This window comes from Phoxinus phoxinus (genome assembly GCF_949152265.1).
Source record: "Phoxinus phoxinus genome assembly, chromosome: 1".
Taxonomy (NCBI): domain Eukaryota; kingdom Metazoa; phylum Chordata; class Actinopteri; order Cypriniformes; family Leuciscidae; genus Phoxinus; species Phoxinus phoxinus.
The window spans coordinates 3,145,510-3,172,853 of record NC_136876.1 but is presented as its reverse complement, the minus strand read 5'-3'; the positions used below and the strand labels follow the sequence as shown (position 1 = coordinate 3,172,853).

The 27,344-nt window shown below is 44.5% G+C and overlaps 3 protein-coding genes across 3 annotated transcripts in view; 1 reads left to right on the top strand and 2 right to left on the bottom strand.

Moving 5' to 3' along the window:
• Positions 1-27,344, bottom strand: part of LOC306996367 (uncharacterized protein) — a 215,511-nt gene that overhangs the window by 131,271 nt on the left and 56,896 nt on the right. The gene's annotated exons all lie outside the window — the stretch shown is intronic.
• LOC307003364 (uncharacterized protein) lies at positions 4,010-26,352 on the bottom strand. The gene is made up of 5 exons (XM_079621672.1): positions 26,326-26,352; positions 26,012-26,065; positions 25,323-25,709; positions 11,045-12,920; positions 4,010-4,516 (listed from the first exon to the last, which is right to left on the bottom strand). Exons 3-5 carry the CDS (start codon positions 25,354-25,356, stop codon positions 4,495-4,497), a joined length of 1,932 nt encoding a protein of 643 aa, XP_079477798.1. The 5' UTR covers positions 25,357-25,709; positions 26,012-26,065; positions 26,326-26,352; the 3' UTR covers positions 4,010-4,494.
• On the top strand, positions 13,143-15,198 carry LOC307003353 (uncharacterized protein). The gene is made up of 3 exons (XM_079621653.1): positions 13,143-13,474; positions 13,610-13,795; positions 14,818-15,198. The coding sequence occupies exons 1-3, from the start codon at positions 13,162-13,164 to the stop codon at positions 14,868-14,870; spliced, it is 552 nt and encodes a 183-aa protein (XP_079477779.1). The 5' UTR covers positions 13,143-13,161; the 3' UTR covers positions 14,871-15,198.

Sequence of the window (27,344 nt, the reverse complement as noted above, 5' to 3'; positions counted from 1 at the left end):
TGCTCTAATGGCAGAGGAATTTGTTCTTACTCATCAGCTTTCTGTTAGTCACTTAAATGATCTGAGCAGGTCTAAGTTGAGTGGTACTGTTAAAAATAAAAAGGTGGTTACGTGCCAGAAAGCTGTGTCAAATTTTGCTGATAATATCTCAGTCACACGTACGAAAGGTGAGCTGGTGTGCTTTTATTGTAAAAAGCCAGGACATAAAATTTCTGATTGTATTGCTCTCAAAAAGAAAGAGAAAGGGGTTAAACATGTTGGTTTAATTTCTACATCAAATGTGAAGCATACTCCTGCTCGATTTAACCGGCAGATTGAACGGGTGGATGTTACTGAGATGGAGAGTGTTAAAAATAATGCTGATTTTGCACCATTTCTCACTGAAGGGACTGTGGCTTTGCCTAATTCGGATGAGACTGTGCCTGTACGCATCCTTCGAGATACTGGGGCGGGGCAATCCTTTCTGATAGAAGGACTTTTGCCCTTGTCTGAACGTACTGCTACAGGAACACAGGTGCTGGTCAGAGGACTTGAGATGGGGTTCACCGAAGTTCCTCTACATCGCATTCATCTTAATTCCAAACTTGTGTCAGGTGATGTGGTAGTTGGAGTCCGTGCTATGCTTCCTGTCCCTGGTGTAACTTTTATACTGGGCAATGATTTAGCTGGGGGAAATGTTTGGGAAAAGTCAGACGGTGGTGTATCACCTATAGTAGTCTCTGCTGTTGAGAAATTAGGTGGATCTTCTGATTGTCTCGATTTATACCCTGCATGTGCAATAACTCGGGCGATGGCTAAGAAAGGTGTGCCAGATGAAACTGAAAATATTCTTTGTAATACTTTTCTTGTTTCTGAAAATTTTTCTCAGCCAGAACCTAGTACTGCGTGTACGGATGTGGAGGATATGATACCTGTTCATGAGTCACATGCTGTTGATGATCATAAGACAGATAAGTCTGATTCTGTGTCAGAAAGTCCATTTATCTGTGACCATGTTAACGCTTGTTCTTTATCTCCGCTTTATAGTGTGACTCGAGATGATTTTATCAAAGCTCAGCAGGGGGATGATACCCTTCAAAAACTTTTCTCTTTAGCTCATGAAGTAGGAGACAAGACTTCATCTCCCTTCTATTTTCTCCAGGATGGATTGCTTTATAGACAACAACCTATGAGTTCTGATCTTTCACTTGATCCTAGGATCCAAATCGTGGTTCCCCTTAAATTTCGTCAAGACCTGTTACAGCTTTCACATCAGGGCATGGCTGGTCACATGGGGGTACGAAAGACCTATGATAGAGTTCTACGAAAGTTTTATTGGCCTAGGTGCAAGCGAGATGTGATTAACTATATACGATCCTGTCATACTTGTCAAATGACGGGTAAACCAAATCAAAAAGTTCCAGTTGCTCCTTTACAACCTATTGCTGCAGTTACCACTCCTTTTTCACACTTAACGATTGATTGTGTTGGTCCGTTACCACGATCTAAGGCTGGACACGCTTATTTACTCACTGTAATGTGTCAAACTACACGTTACCCTGCAGCTTTTCCTTTGAGATCAATCACTAGCAAAGCTATTTTAAAGGCTTTAACTAGTTTCATGTCTATTTTTGGTATTCCAAAAACCATTCAGTCTGATCAGGGTTCAAATTTTATGTCCCGAAACTTCTCTAAGGTCATGCGACAACTTGAAGTTAAACATAACATATCAAGTGCTTATCACCCTCAAAGTCAAGGAGGTCTGGAAAGATTCCATCAGACTCTTAAGTCACTTTTGAGGTCTTATTGTGTCGAACTTGACTGTGACTGGGAGGAAGGACTTCCTTGGATGTTGTTGGCTATTCGTGAGGTTGTACAAGAGAGCATAGGTTTTAGCCCTAATGAGTTAGTGTTTGGTCACACTGTTAGAGGGCCTATTGCGGTCTTGGCAGATGAGTGGACTAATTTTGACCCTCCTGAGAATGTTTTAGACTATGTAAGCAGTTTCCGTTATCGACTCTATGAAACTAGAGCTATTGCTCTACGAAAGCTAGCCAAGTCTCAAGGAAAGATGCAGAAATTGTTTGATCGCAAAGTCAAGTCCAGACACTTTCAAGCAGGTGATCAAGTACTGGCGTTGTTACCTGTTTTGACTAGTCCTTTCCAGGCTCGGTTTGCTGGACCGTATACGATTGCGAAGAGTCTTTCGAATAACAATTATGTATTAAATACACCCGATCGGCGAAAGAAAATTCAGGTTTGTCATGTTAACTTGCTCAAATCCTATTCGACTCCTGTACCTTCTTTGTCTGTTGATGTAGTAAAAACTGCAGTTTCAAGTGTTTCAGAAGCATCTGTAGAGGTGGATGACCATCTAGAGGAAATGAGAGGTCCTTCTCGAGGAGAAGTGGAAGGGCGACTGAATAACTCTGAAGTGCTTGTCAACTTGGCTCACCATTTGTCTCACCTGTCCGAGTTAGAGAAGACCGACATAATTGAGTTGGTAAACTCTTTCCCTTCTCTCTTTTCTGATGTTCCCACCCGAACTTCTGTCATTGAGCATGACATTGATGTCGGTACAGCTCAGCCCGTGAAACAGCATGCATACCGTGTCAATCCTATAAAAAGGAAGTTACTTCAGAAAGAGGTGGATTATTTCCTTGATCATAACTTAGCAGAACCCTGTTTTAGTTCTTGGAGTTCTCCATGTATTTTAGTGAGTAAACCTGATAGTTCATATCGTTTTTGCACTGACTACAGGAAGCTCAACTCTTTGACAAAACCTGATTGTTACCCTCTACCCAGAATTGATGACTGTGTTGACCGTGTTGGCTCAGCGAAATTCGTTAGCAAATTTGACCTCCTGAAAGGTTATTGGCAAGTGCCATTGACATCCCGTGCTAAAGAATTATCTGCGTTCGTTACACCTGACAGGTTCTTGCAGTACACGGTTATGCCTTTTGGGGTCCGAAATGCTCCTGCTACATTTCAGCGGTTGGTTAATCATGTGTTGTCTGGGATGAACGGTTGTGAGGCTTACTTGGACGATGTTGTTCTGTATAGTTCTTCTTGGTCTGAACATCTCGATCAAATTAGAGAGCTTTTTGTGCGTTTAAATAAAGCCAACTTGACTATAAACCTTGCTAAGTGCGAATTTGGAAAGGCTACTGTGACATATTTGGGTAAGGTGGTTGGCCGAGGTTGTGTGAAGCCGATTCACGCTAAAGTGAATGTGATCTGTGGTTTTCCCGAGCCGACTTCCCGTCGTGAGTTGCGACGATTTCTCGGGATGGTGGGTTACTACAGGGGGTTTTGTCACAATTTCGCAAACGTAGTTGCCCCTCTGACCGATTTGTTAAGCCCAAAGATACCTTTTCAATGGTCTGAAAAATGTCAGTGTTCCTTTGAGAATGCCAAATCTTTATTAGCAAATGCTCCTGTGTTGGTTACCCCTAATTTTGAGAAGCGTTTTTTACTTGCAGTTGATGCTAGTGCTTATGGGGCTGGTGCTGTACTTTTGCAAGAGGATTGTAGTGGAATCGAACATCCAGTCAGTTATTTCTCCAAGAAATTCAATCGTCACCAGCAAGTGTATTCGACGGTGGAAAAAGAGGCATTAGCCCTTATTCTAGCCGTTCAACATTTTGAGGTCTATTTGAGCGCGGTCTGTGGTCCTATTATTGTATACACTGACCATAATCCGTTGACTTTCTTAGATCGAATGCGCGGCAAGAATCAAAGAATTATGAGATGGAGCCTTATCTTACAGCCTTTCCACTTACAGATTAAACATATACGTGGCAAGGATAATGTAATTGCTGATGCTCTCTCACGGATGTAAGATGTACCAGAGTGTCCGTTTTTTTTTTTCTCTCTTTTTCTTCTCCTTTTTCTTCTCTCTGATGTCCTAGGGCCCAGGATTCCGGGAGTGAAATGGAGTTGGATTAGTGGAGATAAGTATTAGAGTTATTGTATATTCCCATTTAAAAGGTTGTTTTGCCTTTGTACTATTTTTTTTTTCTTCTTTTTTCGGTTCTTTAGGAGAACCTCCTTCTGGAGTGGGAGGTGTGACGACCCTGGGTCTCCTCCTCCTGATTTCCATTGGTGCTGATCGTGGGAGTTCCTGATTGGTTTCTTCTATGTTAATTGATAATTAGTTAGAGTATATGAGAGTGCTGTGTGTTATCTGAAATTGGGCACTCTCTGGGGAAGTACTCCTCCGGAGTGTCTCCTGTATGTTTTCCTTACACATGTAGCGTTAATTTTGTTATATCTGTTTGTTATTTGTTTTTCCTTATCCCTAGACTTCTGTTTATTATTATTATTATTACTTGTGGCATATGTTTAAATCAATAAACCTTCTATTGATTGAACGTCTTCGTGATCCCTCTTTCATGTTGCGACTTAAAACGAGCTGGTCGTAACAGGACAAACAGGTGTAGAAGTGCGCTGGTGCAGTCTGTGCTCTCCGCCTTGATCCTTGTGCAGGGTGCTCGTGCTCGTGCTCGATGGCGCCTATCCAGTCACACGCTGCTGTCTACAGGGATTGAGAGAGAGAGAGATTAGCTGCAGTCTTTCTGGAGGTCGAACTCCCTGTGGCAAGAACTGCTGGGCTTATAATGCTGCCGGCTGACGAGCTGCAGCTGGGGCTGATCAGCCGGTAACGAGGAAGTGCAGGTGTTCTGCCTCCGTTTCCAGGGCGACGCTGATGAGACACCAGGACGCTCGTCACAATGCTCAAACAGCAACATTACACACTAACTAAAGTTAGAAAAGTGAAATCATAATCAACCACCTCTTTAAAACGTTTAAAAATAAAGAGCACCACACAAAGCACTATTGGTCCAAGAGTAAAACGCTATTCATATTGTTTTATGGTGCTTAATTTTAAACACCTTTTACTTCATTTTAATTATTCTAAGGTTAGGTAAAGTAAGTCAAATCTGTTCTAATTAATAAGCATTTGAATTTTCATACTAACAGTAAGTAGATTACAGAAGACTTCTCTGTGGTAAGTTCAGCTCAATCTTTTGTAAAACAGAGACTTATGGCAGGCACGCTTCTTAATTTCAATTAAATGTATTTTTATTAAATACAGGTTTACTAGTTTACATACAAATTACTAATATATAAAATAAAATAAATCAAAACCAAACAATTTACACTGAAAAAATACCTATTTGAAATACAAAATACTATTTTGTATTTTAAAGCCTTTGGGGAAAAAATCAAATGTAATGTAAATGTAAATGTAATCAAATGTAATTTGTATTTATCCACACGTCAATAGTAAGATGAACTGGCATACACACACACACATATTAAGACAGCCAATACTATATGATGCTTAATGTAATAGGCTACTACAATAAGACGTGAAAGATAACTATATTTTTTAATTAGTCCAGTAATCAGACTCTGTTCGACATCTGAATTAGAGCTTAGATCGGGCCCAAAAAATCAAGCCCGACCCTACCCGAGCCCGTGCAGCACGTTGTGTCCGAGCCCGGCCCGGCCCGACACATTAACTGTGATTATGAGCCCGAGCCCGATTTAAACCCGACCATTTGTTTAATACGTGGGCCGTTATAACTGACGTTCTCAACTACAATTCCGAGTTGTTTGAACTAAAGTTACAGAAATCTGTTTAGAATTATCTTAATGAATAATCTCTACCATCATTAACAATGCATCCTCTCGACCAAAATCACTGTTTTCTATAGTATAAAATAAACATCATATTATTAGGGCCCAAGCCTTGAAAAGGCGAAGGCCCAATTGTTTTTCTAAGGATTATTATTCTTCTTCTTTATTATTATTATTATTATTATTATTATTATTGTACTACCTTTTGGGCACTTTTGGGGGCCTTAACGTGCTCAAAAACTCTTGAAACTTTGCACAAATGTCAGAACCCGCGGCCATTAGAGCCGCGCTGAAGCTGGGACCCGGGCGTGGCAGGGGGGCTCGGCAGCGCCCCCTGGAATGGGATTCAAAAACATGTCCATATATCAAACACGCTTGCATGTAATAATATGAAACTCGGTACACATATAGATCTCATCGGGCCGAACAACTTTCGTGCTCTAAGTTTTACGCCAGTCCAACAGGAAGTCGGCTATTATGGGCTGTATGGAAACGCATGTTCTGGCATTTGAAACACTTCTCCTAGAGAATTCGTCCGATGACCACGAAACTCGGTGTGCATGAAGTCAAGACATGGAGGATGATAAATTGCCAGGGGATTTTTGATATCTCGAACGGTTTGGCCGTGGCGAGGAAACGAATTTATGGCGAATATTGGAAACAGGAAATGTGTTATAACATCCTCATACATTAATTGATCTTGATGAAACTTCAGCAGTGTGTTCGCTGTAAGAGGCCGATCACATGGATGTGACTATTGTGAGTCAAAGTTATAGCGCCACCAACTGGCAGCAGGAAGTGTGTCACTTTCAAAATGCTTTGAAATCACCCTCTTATTTTTACCGATTTGCTTCAAACTTCATCTGTATAATGTAAACACACAGCAGATGTGGACCTGTGAAAGGATTATTGATATCTTAAATACTGTTGCCATGGCAACGCATCAAACTTTAATATTCTTTTTTAAAGTTTTTGAGACTCTTAGCATACTTGAAATTGCATGAAACTCGACAGACACTTTACATTTATTGCCTAGTACACTTATGCAAAGTTTCAGAAACGGGCGTGGTAAGGGGCTCAGTAGCGCCACCTTTAGTCAAAAATGGGGAATTAGTTTTACCTACAGTAACAAAAATCGGTATTTATATTTATCTCCCCGAGCCGGACAACTTTCTAATTTACAGTCATTAGCTCCGACCAACAGGAAGTCAGATATTTTGGTTTGAATGTGATTTGATGGGAATTTTGCCAGTCTCTCTCAGTGTCTGTGTGTGTGAGAGAGGAGGGGGGCTTTATTTTAACCCTTTCTCTGCTGTGTGGGACTTCTCGGGCATTTTTGGGGCCCTTAACGTGCTCGAAAACTCTTGAAACTTTGCACACAGGTCAGAACCCCTGGCCATCAGGGCCGGGCTGAAGCTGGTACCTGGGCGTGGCATGGGGGCTCGACAGCGCCCCCTGGAATGGGATTCGAACACTTGTCCATATATCAAACACGCTTGCATGAATAAGTATGAAACTCGGTACACATATAGATCTCATCGGGCCGAACAACTTTCGTGCTCTAAGTTTTACGCCAGTCCAACAGGAAGTCGGCTATTATGGGTTGTATGAAAACGCATGCCCCTGGAATTTGATATACTCCTCCAAGAAAAATTATCCTATCGCTACCAAACTCAGTCAGCATGAAGTAAAGACATTTAGGACGCTAAATTGCGGACGGATTTTTGATATCTCGAATGGTTTGGCCGTGGCGAGGAAACGAAGTTATGGCGAGAAAAGAAAAACACAATGTGTTATAACATCCTCATACATTAATTGATCTTGATGAAACTTCAGCAGTGTGTTTGTTGTAAGAGGGCGATCACATGGATGCGACTATTGTGAGTCAAAGTTATAGCGCCACCAACTGGCAGCAGGAAGTGTGTTACTTTCAAGATACTTTTGACTAAAGTGGTGGGGTTATTTTTTACCTACAGTCACAAAACTCGGTCTGTATATTGTGCTTATCGATCTGGACAACTTTCTCATTTACAGTCATTAGCTCCGACCAACAGGAAGTCAGATATTTTGGTTTGAATGTGGTTTTGTCTCTCTCTGACAGAGATCCCCCTGCCATTCTCTCTGTGTGTGTGGGGGGGGGGGGGGGGGGAGGGAGGGAGGGCACACATACAGACAGCCCCCCCTTTTCTGTGTGTGTTTGGAGGGGAGCAGAAAGACTCACACTGATACAAGCTCTAAAGCAGACTTCTTCTCGACAGTCAAAGCGGGGTTACGTTATTGCCCGTCGTGCACAGGAACCCGAAAGGCAACGGGGTGGCGGCTTTTTATATATATATATATATATATATATATATATATATATATATATATATATATATATATATATATATATATATATTTAGGGCCCAAGCCTTGAAAAGGCGAAGGCCCTATTGTTTTTCTTCGGATTATTATTATTATTATTATTATTATTTTTCTTACGACTATTTGGGCACTTTTGGGTCTCTTAACATGCTCAAAAACTCTTGAAACTTTGCACAAATGTCAGAACCTGCGGCCATTAGAGCCGGACTGAAGCTGGGACCCGGGCGTGGCAGGGGGGCTTGACAGCGCCCCCTGGAACGCGGTCCGAAAACTTGGTCCATAAATCAAACACGCTTGCGTGTAATAATATGAAACTCGGTACACTTATAGATCTCATCGGTTCATATATCCTTCATGCTCTGACTTTTTACCCCAGCCCAACAGGAAGTCGGCTATTTGGCGTAGTTTAAAAAACACATGCAATGGAATTTAAAATACTCCTCCTAGAAAATTCAACAAATCACCACGAAACTCGGTGTGCATGAAGTCAAGACATGGAGGATAAAAAATTGCCAGGGGATTTTTGATATCTCGAACGGTTTGGCCGTGGCGAGGAAACGAATTTATGGCGAATATTGGAAACAGGAAGTGTGTTATAACATCCTCATACATTAATTGATCTGGATGAAACTTCAGCAGTGTGTTCGCTGTAAGAGGCCGATCACATGGATGTGACTATTGTGAGTCAAAGTTATAGCGCCACCAACTGGCAGCAGGAAGTGTGTCACTTTCAAAATGCTTTAAAATCACCCTCTTATTTTTACCCGATTTGCTTCAAACTTTATGTGTATAATGTAAACACACGGCAGATGTAGACCTGTGAAAGGATTATTGATATCTTTAATACTGTCGCCATGGCAACGCAGCAAACTTTAATATTCTTTTTTAAAGTTTTTGAGACTCTTAGCATGCTTGAAATTGCATGAAACTCGACAGACACTTTACATTTATTGCCTAGTACACTTGTGCAAAGTTTCAGAAACGGGCGTGGTAAGGGGCTCAGTAGCGCCACCTTTAGTCAAAAATGGGGTATTAGTTTTACCTACAGTAACAAAAATCGGTATTTATATTTATCTCCCCGAGCCGGACAACTTTCTAATTTACAGTCATTAGCTCCGACCAACAGGAAGTCAGATATTTTGGTTTGAATGTGATTTGATGGGAATTTTGCCAGTCTCTCTCAGTGTCTGTGTGTGTGAGAGAGAAGGGGGGCTTTATTTTAACCCTTTCTCTGCTGTGTGGGACTTCTCGGGCACTTTTGGGGCCCTTAACGTGCTCGAAAACTCTTGAAACTTTGCACACAGGTCAGAACCTGTGGCCATCAGGGCCGGGCTGAAGCTGGTACCCGGGCGTGGCAGGGGGGCTCAACAGCGCCCCCTTTAACGGGGTCCGAAAACTTGGTCCATATATCAAACACGTTTGCATGTAATAATATGAAACTCGGTACACATATAGATCTCATCGGGCCGAACAACTTTCGTGCTCTAAGTTTTACGCCAGTCCAACAGGAAGTCGGCTATTATGGGTTGTTTAAAAACGAATCCCCCTGGAATTTTATATACTCCTCCTAGAAAATTCTTTCGATCGCCACCAAACTCAGTCAACATGAAGTCAAGACATGGAGGATGCTAAATTGCGGACGGATTTTTGATATCTCGAACGGTTTGGCCGTGGCGAGGAAACGAATTTATGGCGAGAAAAGAGAAACACGATGTGTTATAACGTCTTCATACATTAACTGATCTTGATGAAACTTCAGCAGTGTGTTTGTTGTAAGAGGCCGATCACATGGATGTAACTAATGTGAGTCAAAGTTATAGCGCCACCAACTGGCAGCAGGAAGTGTGTTACTTTCAAGATGCTTTTGACTAAAGTGGGGGGGTTATTTTTACCTACAGTCACAAAACTCGGTATGTATATTGTGCTTATCGAGCCGGACAACTTTCTCATTTACAGTCATTAGCTCCGACCAACAGGAAGTCAGATATTTTGGTTTGAATGTGGTTTTGTCTCTCTCCGACAGAGTTCCCCCTGCCATTCTGTGTGTGTGTGTGTGTGTGTGTGTGTGTGTGGGGAGGGAGGGAGGGCACACACACAGACAGCCCCCCCCTTTTCTGTGTGTGTTTGGAGGGGAGCAGAAAGACTCACACTAGAGTGCGGATTGGGCCGAATTTTTCAGTCCGAGCCCGGCCCGCGTCCGACAGAGCAGTAACCGAACCAGACAGGCATAAAGATATTTATGTTCGAGCCCGACCCGAGCCCGACAGTTAAAATCCCATTTTTTTCTCATACTAATGACAATTGTACGTTTGTTTGTGTGGAAAGCCCGCTTTTATTAAGCAACTGTAGGAAGGCAATCGGAAATGTCAACAGGACAAGCGCATCAGCGCGCGGAGCAACAAGCGCTCTTAACACCTGGCGCGCGCACATAATGCACGCGTTTCGTTGTCACGGCTACATAAACAAATGTCCGCACACAGGAAGACGGATGTTATGGTAATATTTTACATGTATTTTAATCACAAAAACGAACGTTTGCATCAAGTGAAAGCATCAGGCACATCGGCTACCTACATAAGCTGTTTTAAATTTAAAATGTTCAATGCCTTATAGCGCTGATGTGACCGAGCCCGACCCGAACCCGAACATCATTTCTAAATATCTGTCCGAACCCGGCCCGTCGGGTACCGGCGGGTCCCGTCGGGGTCGGGTATCCATCCTCTAACTCACACTGATGCAAGCTCTAAAGCAGACTTCTTCTCGACAGTCAAAGCGGGGTTACGTTATTGCCCGTCGTGCACAGGAACCCGAAAGGCAACGGGGTGGCGGCTTTTTATATATATATATATATATATATATATATATATATATATAAATAAATATAGCTGCAAGCAGCGATGGAGGGCCCAAGCCGGTGGCAGCGCCAGCCCGGTGCCTTTAGTGTAACTAAAGGCACCAGGGTGGCGGCGCCACCGGCTTGGGCCCGTAATCGCTGCTTGCAGCTATATTTATTTATATATATATATATATATTTATTATTATTATTATTACTTACCGTGATCTCAGACTGTGTTTGAGTGGTTTCTCCACTGTATGGATCTTCATGTGTCGCTTCAGGTGACTTTTAATAGAGAAACTCGTCCCACACTGATCACACATGTGCGGCTTCTCTCCAGTGTGGATCCTCTCGTGTTTTTTCAGAGATGATGATCGACTGAATCTCGTGTCACAGTGTGAACACTTGTAAGGTTTTTCTCCAGTGTGAATTCTCTGGTGCCGTTTTAAATGTTCCGCTGTAGTAAAAGTCTTCTCACACTCAAAGCACATGTACTCTCTCACACCAGTGTGAGTTTTCTGATGTTTATGTAAATGTTGCCGCTGTGAAAAACTCTTTCCACACACAGAACATGAATGCGGCTTCTCCTTCGTATGAACTGTCAGGTGTCTCTTCAGCTCTGATGACCTAATAAATGTTTTGCCGCATTGATCACATGTGAATGGCCTCTCTCCGGTGTGGATCCTCATGTGAAGATTAAGGTGTGATGATCGACTGAAACTATTCCCGCATTGATCACATGAGAACGGCTTTTCTCCGGTGTGAACGCTCATGTGTAGCTTCAGGCGACTTTTAATAGAGAAACTCTTCCCGCACTGATCACACGTGTGCGGCTTCTCTCCAGTGTGGATCCTCTCATGCGTTTTCAGATTTGCTGACAGACTGAATCTCTTGTCACAGTGTGAACACTTGTAAGGTTTTTCTCCAGTGTGAATTCTCTGGTGCAGTTTTAAATTGCCCGCTGTAGTAAAAGTCTTCTCACACTCAAAGCACATGTACTCTCTCACACCAGTGTGAGTTTTCTCATGTCCATGTAAAGTGTCCAGCCGTGAAAAACTCTTTCCACACACAGAACATGAATGCGGCTTCTCCTTCGTATGAACTGTCAGGTGTGACCTCAGGTGTGATACACTAAGAAATGTTTTCCCGCACTGATCACATGTGAACGGCCTCTCTCCGGTGTGGATCCTCATGTGAATCTCAAGACTTTGTTTGGTTGTGAAACTGTTTCCACACTGAGTGCAGGTGAAAGATTTCTTGGCTCTTCTTTTCTTTAAAAATGTCTGTTTAGTCTTTGAGCGACTCAAAGGTTTTCCTCCAGGTTGGACATGATGTTCCTCCTTCACTTCTCTCAGTTCTTCACTCTCCTCCTCCACTTCTCTCAGTTCTTCACTCTCCTCCTCCACTTCTCTCAGTTCTTCACTCTCCTCCTTCACTTCTCTCAGTTCTTCACTCTCCTCCTTCACTTCTCTCAGTTCTTCACTCTCCTCCTCCACTTCTCTCAGTTCTTCACTCTCCTCCTTCACTTCTCTCAGTTCTTCACTCTCCTCCTTCACTTCTCTCAGTTCTTCACTCTCCTCCTCCACTTCTCTCAGTTCTTCACTCTCCTCCTTCACTTCTCTCAGTTCTTCACTCTCCTCCTTCACTTCTCTCAGTTCTTCACTCTCCTCCTCCAATTCTCTCATTTCTTCACTCTCCTCCTTCACTTCTCTCAGTTCTTCACTCTCCTCCTTCACTTCTCTCAGTTCTTCACTCTCCTCCTTCACTTCTCTCAGTTCTTCACTCTCCTCCTTCACTTCTCTCAGTTCTTCACTCTCCTCCTTCACTTCTCTCAGTTCTTCACTCTCCTCCTTCACTTCTCTCAGTTCTTCACTCTCCTCCTCCAATTCTCTCATTTCTTCACTCTCCTCCTTCACTTCTCTCAGTTCTTCACTCTCCTCCTTCACTTCTATCAGTTCTTCACTCTCCTCCTTCACTTCTCTCAGTTCTTCACTCTCCTCCTCCAATTCTCTCATTTCTTCACTCTCCTCCTTCACTTCTCTCAGTTCTTCTCTCTCCTCCTCCACTTCTCTCTCCTCGCTCTCTTCCATCGAGTCTGACAGGAAAAAAAAAATTACATTTAATTTTCAGTACATTAAAATATTTATCTTCAAAGAGAGAAATATAAAGTGAAAGGACATGAAAGTGAGCCCTGATGTAATGGTAGAAAGTAGACAACTGCTATAAAATATTATGATAATTTCATGACTTTTTTTGAAAATTGATTATATGTCCTTGAAACTTTCCATGAATGAGGTAAATTTCACCTGATCTTTCTATTTGTGAGCTCTTACACCATGTGTCTTCTAATCCCTACTATTACTAACATGCGTAAATCCAATGCCACACGTCAGAGGCATTCCAATCCTAACAACCTGCGTACCCTTCCAATGTCTTCTAGTACAATTTTTTCTTTTCCTATTGCTCTCTGGAATTGCCAATCTGCAGTAAACAAAGCTGATTTCATTACATCTATTTCTAGTCATTTAGGTCTCAGCCTTCTGGCCCTGACTGAGACCTGGATCAGACCAGAGGACACTGCCACATTGGCTGCCCTCTCCACTAAATTCACTTTCTCACACACCCCTCGTCTGACTGGAAGGGGTGGAGGTACTGGTCTGCTCATCTCAAACGATTGGAAATTTAATAATCTACCACCCATGTGTAACAGCTCATTTGAATCACATTCTATTACCATCACTAGTCCTATTAAAATCCATTGTGTAGTTGTATATCGTCCCCCAGGTCAGCTTGGCAGTTTCTTAGAAGAGCTCGATGTACTACTCTCATCCTTCCCCGAGGATGGTACTCCTCTCATAGTTCTTGGAGACTTCAACATCCACCTTGAAAAACCTCAAGCTGCTGATTTCCACACTCTGCTTGCCTCATTCGACCTCAAACTAGTATCTACTACAGCTACTCATAAATCAGGTAACAAACTGGACCTTATTTACACACGCTACTGCTCCACTGACCATCTTCTAGTCACTCCACTGCACACCTCAGATCACTTCCTCCTCACTCTCAATCTGCCCCAGAACACAACACACACTCCTCCACAGGTCACCTTTCGGCGTAACCTACGCTCACTCTCACCCTCTTGCCTATCCTCTTTGGTCTCATCCACACTTCCTCCTCCAGACCAGCTCTCAGCACTAGATACTAACAATGCAACTGATACTCTTTTCTCCACTTTAACATCCTGCTTGGACAACTTCTGCCCTCTCTCCACCAGGCCAGCCCGCGCCACTCCCTCTGCCCCCTGGTTATCTGATGTTCTTCGTGAACATCGTTCGAAACTCAGGGGTGCAGAGAGGAAGTGGCGCAAATCCAAAGATCCTACTGACCTTGGTCTTTATCAATCCCTCCTCTCTTCCTTCTCTGCTAACATATCTACTGCTAAAACTACTTACTATCACAACAAAATTAACAATTCTTCTGACTCTCGCAAGCTCTTCAAAACCTTCTCCTCTCTTCTTAACCCTCCTCCTCCTCCTCCTTCGTCAACCCTAACAGCTGACGATTTTGCAACATTCTTCATAAATAAAACAACCACCATCAGCGGACAATTTACCAATCCACAAACTAACACACACATTTTAGCAGCTAACACACAGACTCTACCCTCATTCTCCTTGCTTTCAGAGACAGAAGTCTCAAAACTTCTTCTTTCCAGTCGACCTACTACCTGTCCGCTCGACCCTATTCCCACTAACCTACTTCAAGCTATTTCTTCCTCTGTTGTACCCGCACTCACACACATCATAAACGCCTCTCTTCACACTGGCACATTTCCCACAGCATTCAAGCAGGCTCGGGTAACCCCACTGCTTAAGAAACCCACTCTAAATCCAGCACATCTAGAAAACTACAGACCGGTATCCCTCCTTCCATTTGTCGCAAAGACACTTGAACGAGTCGTTTTCAACCAGATCTCCTCCTTTCTTACGCAGAACAACCTCTTGGACAACAATCAGTCTGGCTTCAAAAGCGGACACTCAACTGAGACTGCTCTGCTCTCAGTAATCGAAGCACTAAGACTTGCAAGAGCCGCTTCCAAATCCTCAGTTCTCATCCTGCTGGATCTGTCTGCTGCCTTTGACACAGTTAACCACCAGATCCTCCTGTCAATCCTAAAGAGGAAGGGCATCTCGGGAACTGCACTCCTGTGGTTCAAGTCTTACCTCTCAGGTAGGTCCTTTAGGGTGTCGTGGAGGGGTGAGGTGTCTAAAACCCTACATCTAGCTACTGGTGTGCCTCAGGGCTCAGTGCTTGGACCACTTCTCTTCTCCATCTACATGACATCACTAGGATCTGTGATTCAGAAACATGGCTTTTCCTACCACTCCTACGCTGATGACACACAACTCTACCTCTCATTCCAGCCTGATGATCCGACGGTAGCCGCTCGCATCTCAGCCTGCCTGACAGACATCTCTGGCTGGATGAAGGACCACCACCTTCAACTAAACCTTGCGAAGACAGAGCTACTTGTAATCCCGGCTAACCCAGCACTTAATCACAACTTCACCATCCAGCTAGGCTCTTCATCCATAACTCCATCAAGATCAGCCAGGAACCTTGGAGTTGTAATTGATGACCAATTGAATTTCACAGACCACATTGCTAGCACTGCCCGGTCATGCAGATTTTCCTTGTACAACATCAGAAGGATCAGGCCCTTCCTATCAGAGCATGCTACACAACTCCTTGTTCAGGCGCTTGTTCTATCCAGACTGGACTATTGTAATGCTCTCCTGGCTGGTCTCCCAGCTTGCACTGTCAAACCTCTGCAACTGATCCAGAATGCTGCAGCTAGAGTGGTCTTCAACGAGCCGAAGAGAGCACACGTCACTCCTCTCCTCACGAAACTGCACTGGCTGCCGGTTGCCGCTCGCATCAAATTCAAGTCACTGACGTTTGCCTACAGAACAACCACTGGCACTGCTCCCTTGTACCTGAACTCATTACTACAGACTTATGTGCCATCCAGAAACTTGCGCTCTGCAAGTGAGCGGCGTCTGGTGGTGCCATCCCAAAGAGGCACGAAATCTCTCTCTCGGACCTTTACCATGACTGTTCCCTGCTGGTGGAATGATCTGCCTAACTCAGCCAGAGCTGCTGAGTCTGTAGCCATCTTTAAGAAACTGCTGAAGACGTATCTTTTTCGGCAGCACTTGAGCACTTAATCCAGTACTACTAACACTTTCTTATCTAAAAAAAAAAATAAAAAAAAATAAAAAAAAAAAAAATTGCGTTGGATTGTACTGTGAAGGGTTATAGCACTTACATATTGTTGTCCTACTGCTAGTTTAATTGCTTCTATTGTTTCTCATTTGTAAGTCGCTTTGGATAAAAGCGTCAGCTAAATGAATAAATGTAAATGTAAATGTAAATTTATCTTCAAATTATAATTTGTAAAGCATTATAGGCACGAATCCCATGTTTCTTTAGCAAGAACTATTATATTTGATCAATGACACAATTATCTGTGTATAACATGATATTAACATTACCGTATTTTCCGGACTATAAGTCACACTTTTTTTCAATAGTTTTGCTGTCCTGCGACTTATAGTCAGGTGCGACTTATATATCAAAATGAATTCATACTGACAGATGAACCAAGAGAAAACATTCCCATCTACAACCGGGAGAGGGCGCTCTAGTTAGCGGAGTTGTTCAGAAGCGACACAGAGGAAGAACTCAATGGATTCAGTGTTGTGGAGTAAGATTTGTTTTTGGGGTCCTTGAGATGTTTTGACATGCCCTGATATTTGTACTTTTTTCAGTTGCTTATAAACATATTAATGGCAAAGGTGTAATTACACACTATTTAGCACGAACATGGCTATCATAATATGTGAGCAACATGTATGTACATGTTTGCATTTTTGAGAGAATATTATTTATGCGTGGTTACTCAAAAAACTCAAACTTAAATTTTCTGATATAAGACCACAAACGACCAACTTTACATATTCCCACAATACTTTTGACTAATGGAGGTTGTCAGCTAGAGTTTTTACTTCAAAATGATCTGAAAATCATCCGGGCTAATCGTTCACATTAAACAATAGATTGATTTAAAGGGCACCAATTATGGAATTTTGAAATTTACCTTTCATGTAGTGTGTAACATAGATCTAAGTGAACAAAAACATCCTGCAAAGTTTGAAATATGAAAGTGCACCGTATATAAAGTTATTGTCTTTCAAAAGTAAGAGTCGACTCGGAGTCATTTTTATGAATCGTTAGAAGACCGAAGCTTTTTCTCTGACTAGATGACGTCAACTTGTCAAGTTATTTGAATACGATACGCCCACTTATTGCGCTCCAAGGCCAGCAGGGAAAATATCATGGCGACGAGATGCTGTGTTCTGAAGTGAAGTGCGACTCAAAAGCCAACTTTTTTCATCTGCCCAAGGAGGAGCATTTGAAGACTAAGTAGCTACATTTCATATACAACTATACCACAGAAGTATAGTCCGAGCCGTGTGCTTTGTTCGGACCATTTTGAAGACGATTGCTTTTTAAATGCAGTCAAACTTGGATTCGCGAGCCGGATGATATTGAAGGAAGGTTCAGTTCCAAGTGTATTTGCATCAGCTTCCTCCTCCGTATCACAACCTGTAAGTGTTATTAATAATTGTTGCTTTTATGTTTTATGTAGCATGCTTAATAATTATTGTGTTTGTTGTGTAAGAACCGTTTAGCTTCTAGGTCTTCAATGGCAATTGTATTGAGATATGTGAAGTGTTCGTCGTTGTTTTCGGAGTTGTCTAAAGAATAGAGTAATACCTCGTAGTGACGTAACTGCATTTTTTTTGTGTAAAAACGTTATGTTTATGCATCGGGCTAACGCAAACAAAGACTGATTGTGGTTTTACAATATTAACTCTGGGCTATGCTCGCTAACATAACATTAAATTCTTTATCTTATTTTTCGATTTTTACTACAAACTACAAAGCAGTGGACTATAATCATTATTATAACACAATTTAATTGATAAAAGCATCATTGTACTCAGTGTTAAAAATAAGTATTATCTCTGTAAACACTGCTGGGTCATCTGACCAATCAACGCAGATTAGCGTCGCGCAGAGGAGGGGTTTGGAAAAACGAGTCGTTGAACGAATCATTTGGGAGTCGGTGAGCAAATCAGGTAAAAATAAATGCATATTATACGAAAACAAAAGTGTTTTTTGTCATTGCATGCATGTAAAACTGTTGTTGGGGACTCCCACAACAACATTAGGAACATTTTAAATGTCATAATAGGTGCCCTTTAAATTTTGTAAGACACTTTGTTTGGAAAGGCAATATGCAGGTGGGAGTGAATGATCCAACAAGGTCATGAATAATGTCCTCATTCACACCTGAAGACAAAGACCTGCTAATGCTGCATACTAATGAGCCTTTCATTCAGGTGTCACTGAGCCACAAGAAAGAATGCAAAGACAACACACACACACACACATATATATATATATATATATATATTACTACATAATTTGTTTAGAGTTAGAAACATCTTGAAAAAAAAAAAGTGTATTTTTCCACAAACTGTGTATGCTTGCAAATTGTATAATATCCAAGGTAAACATTTCCAGTAATTGTGCAGTTAATTCTCATTCGTATTTTCAGAAAGTTTTGGAATATTTGTATTTATTTACCTTTATTTTACCAGGAAATAATCCCATTGAGATTCAGAATCTCCTTTTCAAGGGAGTCCTGGCCAAAACAGCAGAATAATAGTTCCATATTAAAAATACATATACAAACATTTAACAAAAAAAAGACATTTTGGCAATTTAACATAATCTCAACATAATCACCAGCAGCGCTCAGTAACAGCACATGTGCATTTAGTCCTCAAATAGTCCTTTATCCTCATTTTAAACTGTGTCATTGTCGGTAAATTTGCAAATTTATACCAGGAAAAAGGTGCAAAAACTTTAAAGGCACTTTCACCGAAGACAGTTCGCGTTCGTGGGATATCATACATGACTTGCCCATATGATCTAAGATTACATTTCCTGGTAGTGACTTTAAGAGTCAGAAGAGAGACTAAGTAAGGAGGCAGTTTACAAAGTATGGCCTTAAAAAGAAAAATATAGCAGTGCTCCAGCCTGCGATTGTGCAGAGATGGCCAACACACTCTCATACACTCTCATACAAGCGACAATGATGAGTACGGAAACTGGAATTAGTTACAAATCTTAGTGCTGCATGATATACTGAATCCAGCATTTTCAAAGATTTATTTGCATGCATGTATAAAATATCACCATAATCCAGCATTGACATAAATGTTGTTTGTATAAGTGTTTTTCTCGTACTAAAAGAGAAACAGCCTTTGTTTCTATAATAGAAACCCAACTTTACTCTTAGTTTTTTTGTTAGACCCTCTATATGCTGTTTGAAGGACAAATTTTCTTCTAAAAGGAAACCAAGATATTTATAGACTGATACTCGTTCAATTACTTTCTCATCTAGTGTAGCATAGTAGTGTAGCAATATGTAGGCTATCCTCTTCCCAAACTTGTCACTAATAAAACACAAAAATAATTGAAAGAGAAGGCTTATATTGACCTTTTACGATTTTGTTTGCACCTTGTAAATTAGGTTTTGATGTGGCAGTAAAAACTTCATAATCTATCCAAAACTAAATGTTGTCTTTCATATTTCGTCTGTAACATATCGTCTTTTATAATATTGTAGCGACTGTCAAAGGCTGTTATCTGCTATGTGTAACCCCGGGCGTGCTGTTGGTTGGTGGTCTGGGGAAAGGGGGCGGACCCCCTGGGGATATAGTGTTTGAGTTGAGGAAGTTCTCTCTCTTTGCTGTTCTGGGCGAGACACAGCCCTGTGTTCGAATGCCTGCACGTTGTGCTTCTGTTCAATAAACCAGTTAACTGAACTCTGGCCTCCTGTGAGATGCTACACTGGTGTCAGAAGTAAAAATAAAATAAAATAAAAAATAGAAAGATCGAGGGTGCACCCCGCACTACTAGTTAGGGACCAGTTTAGTAAGTTAACAGTTAGATAATTTAGCGTTAGCGAGACCGCGTCGCCACAGTGTGCGTGAGGAGATGAGTGACGGAGAAGGAGCCAGAGCCGCAGAATGGACGTTTGGTGACTTACAAAGGGAGCTGCGACGGCTGGAGGACAGCAGAGGACATCTTAGGGGCACGATGGAAGCGATGGCATCCGAGGCTGGCTTTGACAGACGAGGACATGCAGGCTTCGCGACCCGCAAGCCAAAAGCGGAGAGGGGCGCAGACACCAACGTCATCTCCGGCGCGGGAAAGTCAGATGTAAACAACAATGGCGGCGCCCAGTCCACAATAACAGCGGTAGCGGCTAGCTCCGTGAAAACTCCAAAGTACAATGGGAAGGTGAGCTGGGAAGCTTTTCATGCGCAATTCGAACTGCTTGCTAAATCACAGAACTGGTCACAAGAGACCAAAGCGCTACAATTGGCGATGTGCCTTACGGACGATGCTTTAGCATGCTTGCTACTCTTAGATGTAGATGACAGAGAGAACTACGTCGCACTGGTGGGGGCTCTCCAGCGACGGTTCGGGAACTTTACAGGAGCGGAGCTGCTACGCAATGAACTGAATAACAGATACCGAAGACACGGCGAGCCGCTACGGCAACTAGCCAATGACATTGAGAGCCTTACCCGCAGAGCATATAGCAGCATGCCCACGATGGTACAAAGTGAGTTAGCCCGCGACCGGTTCATGCAAGCCCTCTCGCCGCCCGAACTGCGTGTGGAGGTACAGCTGACACACCCACAGTCCCTGCAGGAGGCGTTGGAGAGGGCATCAGAGAGGGAGACGGCCCGTGCCTGCATCACAATGCCCACACAGGAACACAACAGTCCCCAGGTTAGAGCAGCAGCGGAGGTTCAGCAAACACCAGCATGGGCAGCGGAGCTGACAGAGCTGGTGCGGGCAGCTTCCCTGGGCACTCAACGGCGCTCTGACCGCACTACTAGACTGTGCTGGGGCTGCGGGGAACCCGGCCACTTGGTACGCTCGTGCCCGAAAGCACCCAGACACCGGGGAAACGACTTCGGGTCCGCATAGAGGGGGCAACGCGGACCACGAACCCCAGCCCCCCACATACACCCTCAGACATGACCGGCCCGATGGCGGTGGCGGTAGTGGGCCGGACTTCAACTGGGGACCTCTGCCACATTCCAGTCACTGTGGAGGGAGTAACGTGCGTGGCGCTGGTCGACACCGGCTCTACAGTGACATTAGTACGGCCCGACGTGCTCCCCAGGCAAACGGTGGTGGAGCCAACAGCAGTCCACCTGCGGACGGTGACTGGGGAATTGTCACCCATGAAAGGCAAGGGGACACTGACATTCGTGGTGGGCGGTAAAACAGTGCGCCACCTGGCGTGGGTGGCGTCAGTCCAGGACCCCTGCATTCTCGGACTGGACTTTTTGAAGAACACGGGCTGTCGGCTGGACCTGGCGGAGGCCACCCTGTGCTTTCCAGGGGAACGTCCGGTCAACATGGCTCCACCCCCCCTGGGCACCAACTCTACAACACCACAGGTAACCACTGTGTCAGCAAACACCGCTGAAGCCAACAGCGACCCCATTGTAGGGACCGACAGGCCCAACCCTCGTCGAGACCCCTGTAGCCCCCCACCCCCCCAATCACAGCCGAGCAGAGGCACTTTACAGCCCTCGCTGCTCGGAACATGCCAGCCGCCACCCCCACTACCCCCCTCACACCATCTAGCCGCCCCACCTGCGCCACAGCCAACACACACCACACAGATTCCTAAGAGTGGGGCCTCTGACCCATTAGCAGCCCGGCTTCCCCAAACGGAGGAGGGAAGCGTTGTGTCGGCAGTACGAGGCATATGGCAACAGAACTGTTCTCATCTAGACCCCCAACAGGGTGAAGAATTGTGGCAACTATTGCTACAGTACAAGGACATTTTTGCATTTAATGAAGGTGATGTGGGGCGTACACACCTAATACAGCATGACATAGATACGGGTGACAGCCCGCCTATCAAGTTACGCCCACGTCGCCTCCCACTGGCACGCCAGGAAGCAGCAGACAAGGTGTTGTGGGAAATGCAGCAGGCGGGCATCGTGGAACCGTCTGACAGCCCGTGGGCCGCCCCTGTGGTCATGGTCCCAAAGAGGAACGGTCAGTGGAGGTTCTGTGTGGACTACAGACGGCTCAATGGGGTTACAAGAAAGGACTCCTACCCCCTGCCACGGGTTGATGAAGCCCTAGACCAGGTAGCGGGGTCAGCCTGGTTCACGTCGCTGGACCTGAGGTCCGGATACTGGCAGGTGCCTCTCTCTCCCGCTGCCAAACCAAAGACAGCGTTCTGCACAAGCCGGGGCCTCTGGCAGTTCAAAGTCCTCCCATTTGGCCTTTGCAATTCACCAGCCTCATTTGAAAGACTGATGGATAAAGTGCTGTCAGGAGTCCCTCGGTGTGAGTGTGTGGTGTACCTGGATGACATTCTCGCCCACGGCCCCACTTTCCAGGCAGCTCTCCAGTCCCTGCGGCATGTGTTGAAGCGTATAGCAACAGCGGGTCTCAAACTCCACCCGGAAAAGTGCCACTTCATGCAGAGAGAGGTGTCATTCCTTGGGCACAGGCTGGGCAGAGATGGCATCGGCACAATGGAGGAAAAGGTACGAGCGGTCAGAGACTGGCCCACACCAATGGACCAGCAACAGCTGAAAAGCTTCCTGGGCTTAGCCTCCTATTACAGGAGGTTCGTGAGGGGGTTCTCCTGTGTGGCGGCACCGCTGTTCAGGCTACTACACAAAGACCAAGACTTTGTGTGGACCAGTGAGTGTCAAACAGCATTTACCTCGCTACAGAAGGCGCTGGGGGAGGCTCCTGTGTTGGCTCCGGCTGACCCCTCCCTCCCGTTCATCTTGGACTGTGACGCGAGTGGTCAGGGAGTGGGCGGGGTCCTAGCACAGCTAAGCACAGAGGGTGAGAGAGTGGTGGCGTATTACAGTAAGACTTTTAATAAGCACGAACGCCGCTACTGTGTCACACGCAGAGAACTCCTAGCTGTGTTATCGTCCATTCGACATTTCAAATACTACCTCTGTGGGCTACCGTTCACCGTCAGGACGGACCACTCTGCCCTCCAGTGGCTCATGTCCTTTAAAGAGCCGGAGGGCCAGGTAGCACGCTGGATGGAGGAGCTACAGTCCTATGACTTTAAAGTGGTGCATAGAGCGGGAGCCCGCCACTCCAACGCCGACGCCCTGTCCCGCAGACCCTGTGCGAAGGGAGGATGCCGCCACTGCGATCGGAAGGAAACACGAGACAGGGAGTTACAGGGTCAGGAGGCAGCCACCGTCAGCTGGGCCGCGGTGGCCGAGTGCTGCGAGCTCACAGAAATTTCAACAATGCAGTGGAGACAACAGCAGGAGGCCGATATGGATATACAGCCAGTGCTCCAGTGGGTGGAGATGCGGACACGGCCACCATGGGAGGAGGTGGCCCCGCTCTCCACAGCGACAAAAGGGATGTGGGCAAAGTTCCAGGCCCTGCGGCTCACTGATGGGGTGCTACAGCGGGCCTGGAAGGACCCAGCGACGGGAGAGCTGAGGTGGCAGTTGGTGGTCCCCAGAGCAGAGAGACTGACTGTGCTGAAGGCCGTGCATGGGGCCACGGGGGCCGGTCACTTCGGAGTCACCAAAACTCTCCGTCGCCTACGACAGAGCTTCTACTGGGGGCAGTTCAGGAGGGACGTAGAGGACTTCTGCAGGCGGTGTGACAGCTGCACGGCAAAGAAGGGCCCCCCTGAACAGTCACACGCCCAGCTCCAACAGTTCCCTGTCGGCGCACCCATGGAAAGAGTTGGGGTAGACATAGTTGGTCCACTCCCGGTCACTGACAACGGGAACAGGTACGTGCTGTCAGTCATGGACTATTTCACCAAGTGGCCCGAGGCTTATGCCCTCCCTGACCAGGAGGCAGAGACAGTGGCTGAAGCCTTACTGGAGGGCATGGTCTGCCGTTTTGGGACGCCCCAAACCATACACAGTGACCAGGGGCGAAACTTTGAGTCACGAGTATTCACCGACCTGTGTCACAGACTGGGCATAAACAAAACTCGCACCACCCCTCTACACCCGCAGAGCGATGGCTTAGTAGAACGCTTCAACAGGACCCTGATCCAGCAGCTGGCCATCGTCACCGCCAAACACCAACGCGACTGGGACAAGCACCTCCCGCTGGTGCTGATGGCCTGTCGGTCCGCTGTCCAGGAGTCTACAGCCTGCACGCCAGCTCTGCTCATGCTGGGTAGAGAGCTCCGCACCCCGCCAGCAATGGCCTTTGGCCTCCCCCCTGACACCCCAGCTGTGCCCCCAGGACGAGAGTATGCCAGGAGACTACAGGACCGCCTAGAGACAGCCCACGACTTTGCACGTGTGCAGCTGCAGAGCGCAGGTGCGAGACAGCGTAGAAACTACGATCTACATTACAAGGGCCGCCATCTGGAACCGGGAGAGCTGGTGTGGGTCCACAGCCCGCAGAGAAAAAAAGGCCGTTGCCCTAAGCTGGACAGTGACTGGGTAGGCCCTTGTAGAGTGTTAGAGCGACTAGGGGAGGTGGTATACAGAGTACAGCTACCCCCACGTGGCAGACGAGTGGCCATACATAGAGATAGGTTGGCCCCCTATCACGGAGACGCTACCCCCCAGCTCCCACACAGGCCCTCACAGACCCCCCCTAACAGCCCCCACCCGGACACAACTCACCCTGCACTCACTCACACAGACACACACCCAGACACACATCCAGACATTTCCACCACACCCCCCTCCCCAGGGCCACTCTCTCCAGCTCATGATATTACAGCACCTGCACGGCCCCGGAGGCAGACAAGACCGCCGGCCCACCTGAGAGACTTTGTGTAAAGTTGTTGCTGTGTTGTGTGTAGTTGCTGTTCCCTCTGGGTCGAGGAACTTTGACGCGGGGGGGTAATGTAGCGACTGTCAAAGGCTGTTATCTGCTATGTGTAACCCCGGGCGTGCTGTTGGTTGGTGGTCTGGGGAAAGGGGGCGGACCCCCTGGGGATATAGTGTTTGAGTTGAGGAAGTTCTCTCTCTTTGCTGTTCTGGGCGAGACACAGCCCTGTGTTCGAATGCCTGCACGTTGTGCTTCTGTTCAATAAACCAGTTAACTGAACTCTGGCCTCCTGTGAGATGCTACAATATATATTAGGGCATAAATGTTAATTTGCAGTTTAATATGTTGCTTATACAAAGACATTTTATTTCAACGTATTCAGTCGATTTTCTCATCTCAGTAGGCAATATAGATAGTTTGCTAAAAGCTAAACTAAGGGTTAATTCATTCACACACAGACACGCGTGAGCTGTAAACAACAACATGCATATGCATCATGAACGAATGAAGAATAAACACCAACCTCTTTGTTCTTCAGGATCTTCAGTGTGTTTCATTCTGCAGGGTTTTGGATCACTCGTGTTCTCACTGTCCTCTTTAATAAACTCAGTCTCTGCAGATTTCAGCTCTTCCTGATGCTTTCATGCTCGTCTTCACTTGTAGCTGATGGGGATTTACAGCATTTATTGGAGAATTACTGTGGGAGGAGCTTCACTGATGATGTGATTGCAGTGGGAGTTTGTTTTTATAATAAATGACACTTCTAAGTGTAGCTGGCGCGGTCTGCACTTCGCCGACTACTGCGTTGTGTTCTGGTGCACTGATGACAGGACACTGACGATCTTCAATCAGAATCAGTCTCTCTCAGTCAAGAAGAATGCAGACTCAGTATTTAATCGCATTCACAAATCTGAAAAATTACCATGAAAAATGAACATATCGCATTAGGCTTGTGTATATCATGTGTAGGCTGTGTGTCATATTGCGTGTTATTTCCGTTATTAACTATGGGTAATAAGGTTAATGTTTTACATTAACATTATGCAACATGAAATAAACCATCTTCCTTTCACTAGTTAACACAGTAACATGCATGAAGCAAAATGTGTATGCTTTACATCTGGGCTGTTCAGTGCCATTGAACATCAATAAATACAAGAAAACATTTAAATGAACACATTATATTCTAAACCTGGTATTGGAAGTACATACCTGTACAATTTCAAAGAGAGCAACAGTTCAGGATTATCTCCACTCAGAATCAGCCTAACATAAGAAAAAGGAAAACTGAAACATGTGGGCTTCATCACAAGACGACAGAATGGCGAGCGCTAACTTACAGCAAAACAAACCACGAGGCTAGCTATGTTAGCAATTCCTTAAGCACTCAAAACAGCAGTTCTCGACACATCTCGACTAAATATGTGCACTCATCATAAAATACACGTACAAGTTACCATGTGCACTAAAGCTAAGGTTACAGCCGGTATATTTCAAGTTTACATTGCACTGATGTGAACACGTACCTCTCTCAGTCCAGTAGAATGCAGACTGAGAAACGAACGCTTTAAGTCAGTATATGACCACCGCCAGCCTCTATCCGATAGAGGGCGCACTTACACGACAAACAACTCTCCCAATACCTGTGAGCTACCATGAAGTGACTGAACAATACAAGATTATGGTGAAATAAACTCACATACCCACAAAATAGAAAATGGAAGGTTGCAAAAATATTTGTGATTCTTTAACCTGTTACATAAGCATTTATGTCTGTCTATCTATTCATCGTACAGTAACTGATGCCAATTCAAAACATTTTTTAATTGCTAATCCTAACATTATTCTGCTTCTTCATTATAAATCCAGGTATCTAGAAATATAGAAAATAATATAAATAATTTAAATTCTTCCACATATAAATAATGGTAAGAAAAACAGTTCATAAACATAAACACAGAAATAAACTTTAATATAGTAACAAATCCCCTCAGTCTGCTGACACCAATGAAATGAGCTTTAAGTGTCAATGTACAGGAGATCTGGAGACATCAGCATAATAAATGAGGTGAAAACAGGAACTATTGTCATGAAATAAAGAGTGTTTTCAGCAGATCTGTTAATATTGATGAGCCTCAGACTATCAACACTCATTCAACAAGCCATTCAGGATCATCAGCAGATCATCTCACTTTATTCTGAGTGTTTGCTGTTAGAAACACATTATTTGAGTCAGATAGATGACTAAAGACTATTAAACTGCTCCATTGTAAGACAATACTGTTATTTCTCACACTATGACATGGATAAAACATCAATAACAAAAAAACAATCACTAATGATGACACTCATCTTCATAAACCACTACAGATAAATAATTACAGCAGCATATTATGACCAAATTAATCTAGTTTGATCTTATGATAACTACATGAATCACTATAAAGTAAAAAAGCCTAATAACATTTTACATGCGCAGAAACTGAAAATGATTAAAGGGATGGTAAAATGCCCTTTTCACAAGATGTAAAATAAATCTCTGATG